Below are 7077 nucleotides of genomic sequence, written 5' to 3'. Positions count from 1 at the left end.
AAAAAAAAAAAAAAAAAAAAAATACAATCCTCAAGCAGAATGGTATGTCAAACTAACAACCTCAGGCTCTCCGAAAACGCTCACCTCCTCCAACCACCTGTAAACAACTACTGTGTCTACCACCCTTCCACCCCCGCTACAAAGGGATACACCGTAATGGTCGTTGGCGGGCCCAACATCCGCACAGACTACCACATCAACTCCACCCCCGAGTTCTTCTACCAACACCGCGGCTCCATGCTTCTCAAAACCGTCGACCCAAGCACCTCACCCCCAACGTTCCAAGATATACCCATCCATGAAGGCTCGCTATTCTTGCTGCCAGCGAACACGCCACACTGCCCCGTGCGTTTCGCGGATACGGTGGGGATAGTCGTGGAGATGCCGCGGCTTGACATGGCGGAGGATGCAATGAGATGGTATTGTACTGGTTGTAAAGGGGTGGTGTGGGAGAAGAGGTTTTTTTGTACGGATTTGGGTACGCAGGTTAAAGAGACTGTGGAGGAGTTTATGCGGGACAAGGAGAAGAGGACGTGTGGTGCGTGTGGGAAAGTGGCGGCAGTGAAGCATGCGGAAGGGCAGGTGGTGCAGCCTCCGAGATTTCCGGAGTGAAGAGATGTTGTTTTATGGAGTTGGTTATGTGGATGGAAGTTGGGATCAGGCTTGTTATTGTGGGTATCAATATATCATATCATATCAGCTGGTTTGTTGGTACTGGTGTCTCTGACTGAGTGAGACGAGGTGGTGGGCTTTTTGTTCTATACCAAGTTTTTGTATTTGGACTTCCACCCCGATTGCTGTATATTTATTGCCGTTGGAAAGATCATGATGTGGAACGGTTGCGGAACGCCTATTGTGAAAATAAGAAGTAAATTGTATCTTCTGCTTTCAGTTGATCATTTCCAAAAGCGTAGACTCGGATCCACACAATGTCAGAGAGGGGTGCACCAAAAACTGAGGTTGGCTTTACGAAATACAATATTTGCTTCGAATGGAGACAAGCTGACGCTTGAGAGACGGTAGGCAGGCATCAATGGATATATACATATAAGAAATGAGAATTAAAAGAGATCTTGATAGAGGAGGCAAAGAGAATAAGAATGGTCCCGAGAGCAGATTAAAACTAAGTTAAAATATTGAACAGGCTGGAAAATTCAAGGACATATAGCGAGAGAGAAATGAAATGAATAAGATGGAGAAGAAAAATGAAATAAAAGAAAAGAAAAGAAAAAGAAAATATGCTAAGAGGAGATACAAAAAGTAGACAACGGGTTGATGAAGTGGGATAATAAAAAGGGGGGGAGGAAGGGAGTTTGAAAGGATGGCGGAGAGAGACGAATATGACGGAAAATATCGGCAGAAAGTGAGAAATAGCAAGATAGTACAAATTGAAGGTAATATTAACCGAAAGGGACATCAAGCATACATACCAGTTACCATTTCGAACGGGCGGGAGAAAGAAAATGAAACCCAGAAAGGGAAAATGGGGGAGAGACAAAAAACATGGCTGAAATATAACATTACTAGATAGGAAATCCGCCCTCATTCCTCTAATTGCACAACCCAGCAAAATAACTGAAACCAAAACAAAACACCACGCAGTGCAGTAAGGCAGGTAGCGTAGCAGTGTGCGAGGTGCAAAAAGATCAGATGAAATATCAAACGATCATCAACATACTCCGTATTCCATCTGTTCGTTCGTACTACACTTCATCCCCGATAGAGCAGATCGCAAACTGATAGAAAGATATAAAAGTCATAACGCGCTATCAAAAAGTGAGAAGCAAAGAAAACCTAGTCCTCAAACGGACAATCAATACTCTCATGACCATCCCTCTCGCACAAAGCGCACCATTTCGACTCATCAATAACGCCAGACGCCTTCCCCGCAACCGGCGACATGGACGCCGTCAGCCCCTTCAATCCCTCCAGCACCACGTCTCGCCCCGTCCGTTGCGAGTTGGGGCTTCCACCTGCATTCATGTCACTGTATCCGTTCGAGGCACCTAGACCGTTATTCTGATGGATGCCGTTAGGGTAATTGCCGTTATTATTGTTGTGGGTGTTAGCGTTGGTGTTTACATTCGCAATGGCTCTATTATTTATATTGTTACCATCGTTCTTGTTACTGCCCGCATTATTCCCGCTAGCGGCGCCGGACCCAAACATATTCGTGCAGGTGAGAATATCATGGCCGCTCGTCTCACAGATCTCGCACCAGAGAACCCCTCCGTCATCTGTGCTTGAGGAATGCGAGTCAGATTCAGGCATTGGGCTAAGCTGCTGCGGGTGGTGGCGGACGAGCTCGTTATGGTGTTGCGGCGCGGAGAAGTGGGTGGAGTATTGGTTTGGTCCGTTGCTATTTATGTTGGGAGGAGCGGATGGGTCGTGCCAGTCATTGGGAACGACAGTGCGGTCGGAAAGGGTGTGGGTGTGGTTGACAGCGCCGGACCCAGAAACAGTACCGGGACTGCTATGTTGCTGTTTGAGTGGTGAGGAGGTTATGGTGCCGCTCCGATTATGACTTTTGCGATTCTGGTCCTTTTCGAGCTCACGCTCTAGTTCTTCGATGCGATAGGATTTGCGATCTATGAGACCCTCAAGTTCTTGGATGCGATGCTCGAGTCTGGCGAGACGGTCCGCATCCTGGTAGTCTCCATTGTTGGAAGAGCTTCCGTTCATCTGATGGAGGCCGACAGGTTCACCTCTGCTGAGGGAATGGATGATTGCTTTCAGACCGCGAATTTCATCGTCCTTTTGATCCAGATCCTTGGAGGAAGGATGTGCATCAGCGTTGGTGCCTTTGATCGCAGAAGCAGGTTTCTCCCTTTCCTGCTTCAATTCCAATCTAGTTCTCTCAACTTCGCCCCTGAGGAACTCTACTTCGCCTCTAGCCTCAGCTTCACCCCTTCGAGCGTCTTCAAGACCTTCCTCGAGTTCCGATACCAGTTCCTCTAACTGCTTAAGCTGTCTCGCCACGGTTTCCACGTCCTCGCCACGTTCTTGTAGTTCCCTATTAGCATGCATAAGCTCTTCTAGTCTTCTCTCGTAGACCCTCTCTGTCTCCGACGCAGCAACCTCTAGCGTATCCAACGTGCTGCGGAAATCAGCCCGATGGCTATCGAACTCAGCCGTGAGAGCGGTAATTTTCTCATTCTTCTCGCGAAGTTGTGCGCGCACCTGTAGTGCGTCCAAACCCTCCAGCTCCGTAATGCTTTTCTGAAACTCCGCGAGAGTTGCAGACTGTTCTTCCAACTGCTTATCACGATCACGTAACTGCTTTTCTAGATATCTAATCCTCTCCGCGGCCTCTTGGTCATCAAAGGCGGGCGTCCTCGTATCATACCGCCTTACTGACTGTGGGGTGTTGTTGGTATTGCTCTCAACGCTAATTCTAGACGACGGGCGGCTGGGGGGTCGTGTAGTTCTGAGCGGTGTTCGAGGAACACCTCCGTTGGGTCCCACACTTTTGGAAAACGTGGAGGGAGTTCGTAGAGCAGCCATATTTAATTTCGGCGGGGAAGATCGTGGCGATTCAGGCCGTGGTAGAGATGGGCGTCTGAACTTTGGTCTGTTCAAAGACATGGGGTTGGGACCAGGACCGGGCCCGACTGATTTGCTGAAGTTGAGTCTGGAGGGTGTGAGTGGCCTGCTGCCCATTGAGGTGGTCCGTTTGGAGACATATTTATTATTATTTATTGGCACAAAGATGCCAGAGCCGGGCTGGGAGGTGGTGAAGTAGCTCCGGCCCTCAACGTCGCCGTTATTCTTTCCTCTGCCGGCGTGCTCGGGTGCCAACTCAACACCAGCAAAACGGCCAGGTTTACCAGCAACCACACCTATGAACTTAACTGTGCCGTACATCCCGCCTGGCACGTTCACCAGGTCTCCCACCTGGATGTCGTCAAGGGATGCCATTGTCGAGTCGTGGTGTATGTAAATGTAAACAAGCGGAGATGGGATCAAAGGAGCCGCAGCAACATGTCAGGCACGTGGATTTTGGAGGGAGCTGGTAAATGTCTAGAAGACTTGCAAAAAAGAAGCGCGGCAATACGTAGACGGCCGTGATGAAAAGAGAGCCGTCGAGTGTTGCGTTGGGGTAGAGTCGAAGAGGAGAGAACTGAAGTCGAAGTTGTTAATGTGACGTTGATGTTTGGGAGGTTTAGCTAGAAATATTTTATAGAACTTAGTTATCTGTTTAAATATTTAGTTACTGTTAAACTGGGCCGCAGCGCAAAGCAAAAGGAGACAATGGAGATCAAAAAGGAATATTATTTAGATAAATACATAAAGTCGAATGTCTATTTTATAAAATTATTAATTCTTCTCCCGTATTATCCTTTTGTTTTATCCACAGTTATTCATACTTTTTTAAGTGTATATTTAAAGGTAGTTAAAGTATTTATCACCACCGCTGTGCGACGGAGTAAACACGGCGAGATATTTGACTCCAGGACAAGAGAAGATATATGTATGGGAACGAGATCTCATGAACAGAGCTGACGATTTATTTATGTAGCTGCTGTCAGCATCTACCCTCAAGTTCAACATCCACAACGGCTGTTATCATCATCCCCTGTCCGCTCAAATAATTATTTAAATAAGGTCGTTGTATTCCTTTGAGGCGCTTTCTCAGCCCCAAATAAACTCCGACTTCATCACCTTCACAACATCAGACATCTACACTCTTACACTACCAAACATTTCTAACTACCTCCCTATTCCATACGCATTCACATGTTAATTCTTACATTCATCGCATGATGACTGAGTGATTTACTGAGATATCCTATACCTTTGCCACTTGTCCTCAATTCCATCAGTCGGCCCATTCCATAAACGTTGCGCATCCTCACCTCACCTCTTATTACAGTCTCACCCCAAGCTATATTTCCTCTTCTTCTATTCCGATAGCATCCATGTCGCAATACTTTTTCGACCTCCTCTATACCTTCACAGACTGCATGTGCTGCTTTCCTAACTCTCCGCAGCTCAAAATAAACAGCAGAAGTTTCAAATTACTCCGGCTACTAGGAGAGGTACGTATCTTGTAGTATATTTATCTCCCGCATGGTGCCTATCAAATGGCAGAAGCAAAGTCATATATGTAATACAAATACCAACTGCTTCCATCCATCAGGGCGGCTTCTCCTACGTCTACCTCGTCCAAGATAAAGCAACTGCAGAGCTATTCGCCCTCAAAAAAATCCGCTGCCCCTTCGGCCAAGAATCGGTCTCCCATGCCCTCAAAGAAGTAGAAGCATACTCTCTCTTCTCTCCAAACAGACACATCATCCACTCCATCGACTACTGCGTTACCACAGAATCCGGCTCCAAATTCCGCGCTGATGGGGGCGACGCAGGCTCCAAGACTGTCTACATCCTCCTCCCTTACTACCAGCGCGGAAACCTGCAGGACGCCATCAACGCGAACCTGGTCAACCACACCATTTTCCCAGAGAAGAAGCTCATGGAACTGATGTTGGGTGTTGCGAAGGGACTGAAGTCCATGCATCAGTATCGTATCAGAGGTGGTGCGGGAGCTGTCAAGAAGGCGAAGATGGTGCGGAATGAAGCAGCTTCGGCGGATGCTGAAGCTGCCCCGTCACGTGGAAGGTCGGTGAGGCAGGGTAGTCGTCGGGAGAGCGATGATACGGTGCACCAACCCCTGATGGATGGGGAGGTTACGGTTAGCCAGGAAGGAGTGGAGGAGGGTGGGATTCGTCCTTATGCGCATAGGGATATAAAACCGGGTATGTAATTCCACTGCCATTTCGCTCCGGTTTCCACTGTCCCAACAAACCGCCACTGCCACACCCACAAGTTCGCTGACGACAAGGCCTACCACAACAGGAAACATAATGATAGACGACGACGGCATAACACCCGTCGTCATGGATCTAGGGTCCCTCGCCCCAAGCCCCATCGCCATAACCTCCCGTTCCCTTGCCCTAGCCGTCCAAGACACCGCAGCTGAACACTCCACAATGCCCTACCGCGCCCCCGAACTGTTCGATGTGAAAACCGGCTCCATCATCGATACCAAGGTAGATATCTGGTCGCTGGGATGCACGCTATATGCCTGCCTTGTGGGAAAGAGTCCGTTCGAAGCACGCAGTGAGGAGACGGGGGGCAGTTTGACTATGTGTGTGCTTGGTGGGGATTGGAGATTTCCGGATGAGAAGGGATCGGGGCAGAAGGGGAAGGGAACTGCTGCAGTTGCTGTTGGTGAGGATGCGGCTGGAGCAAGTAGTGCTGCTGCCGGTGGAAGTGGTTCTGGAGGGATTAGCGAGGCCGTGAAGGAGGTGGTGAGGAGATGTTTGCAGGTTGAGCCCGCAGATCGACCGGACATTGATGAGTTGATTGAACTTTTGAAGCAAACTATTGAAATTTTGCCGGATGATGAGTGACGTGGGAGTGGGTGGCCTGTTTGGGGTTGGATCGTTGTCCGTGCTTTTCCCATTACTGACTGATGTGAAGGGTTATTTTTTGAAGCGAAATGGATGTTATGGAATTCCCTCTTTCTTCTATCTCCTTTTAACCCATCAGGGCTTTTTAAATTCGTGTTGGTTTCCCAGCCCTTCACGGAATCTTTTCTAAGGATGGCTATGCTGTTTTGCGACCTCGTTTCATCGCGTACTTCCTTTCCTTCACTTCCCTCAATCTCCTCAACTGTTCTCACCATTGGCTAACATTGTATATACATATTGTACCTCATATCTTTTCGGATAATGCTGCATGCCCTTTTCTCTTTCCAGTCATCTTTTCTCAACTATTTCATGTCCTATTTAAAGTTTCCTTTCTGGCTATGTTGGTCCTATCTACTCTCGTCAGCATCCCCTGGTTGAGTTGACTGAGTTGTCAAGGGGCAACTCTATTGCCTTTCTGAGTTACTGGATTTTACATGCCGACAACCCGGCGTCCAACAGCAAGCATCTGCAGATTAGGTGTATCTTATTTTCATCTTCAACTGGAAAAGGGAAAGAGAATTGTTTCTTGGAATGGAACCTGTCTGAATTGTAGGTGAATTATCCTCTACAACTAGGTGAGAAAAGGTCACCATTAACTTTGATTTAT

At 48.0% G+C, this 7077-nt stretch overlaps 3 protein-coding genes across 3 annotated transcripts; 2 read left to right on the top strand and 1 right to left on the bottom strand.

The window, feature by feature from the left end:
- Positions 1 to 39: 39 nt before the first annotated feature.
- On the top strand, positions 40 to 612 carry PAAG_11922 (3-hydroxyanthranilate 3,4-dioxygenase; the record flags this gene model as incomplete). Its single annotated transcript, XM_002793182.2, has 1 exon — positions 40 to 612. The coding sequence occupies one exon, from the start codon at positions 40 to 42 to the stop codon at positions 610 to 612; it is 573 nt and encodes a 190-aa protein (XP_002793228.2).
- Positions 613 to 1794: 1182 nt separating this feature from the next.
- Positions 1795 to 3918, bottom strand: PAAG_04756 (hypothetical protein; the record flags this gene model as incomplete). The annotated part of the gene is made up of 1 exon (XM_002793181.1): positions 1795 to 3918. One exon carries the CDS (start codon positions 3916 to 3918, stop codon positions 1795 to 1797), a length of 2124 nt encoding a protein of 707 aa, XP_002793227.1.
- Positions 3919 to 4919: 1001 nt separating this feature from the next.
- PAAG_04755 (serine/threonine-protein kinase) lies at positions 4920 to 6410 on the top strand (the record flags this gene model as incomplete). Its single annotated transcript, XM_002793180.2, has 3 exons — positions 4920 to 5039; positions 5141 to 5753; positions 5854 to 6410. The coding sequence occupies 3 exons, from the start codon at positions 4920 to 4922 to the stop codon at positions 6408 to 6410; spliced, it is 1290 nt and encodes a 429-aa protein (XP_002793226.1).
- Positions 6411 to 7077: the final 667 nt, after the last annotated feature.

The sequence above is a fragment of the Paracoccidioides lutzii genome (assembly GCF_000150705.2).
Source record: "Paracoccidioides lutzii Pb01 unplaced genomic scaffold supercont2.12, whole genome shotgun sequence".
NCBI classification, from domain to species: domain Eukaryota; kingdom Fungi; phylum Ascomycota; class Eurotiomycetes; order Onygenales; family Ajellomycetaceae; genus Paracoccidioides; species Paracoccidioides lutzii.
The sequence above is the reverse complement of the archived record's forward strand: the minus strand, read 5'-3'. Positions and strand labels throughout refer to the sequence as shown.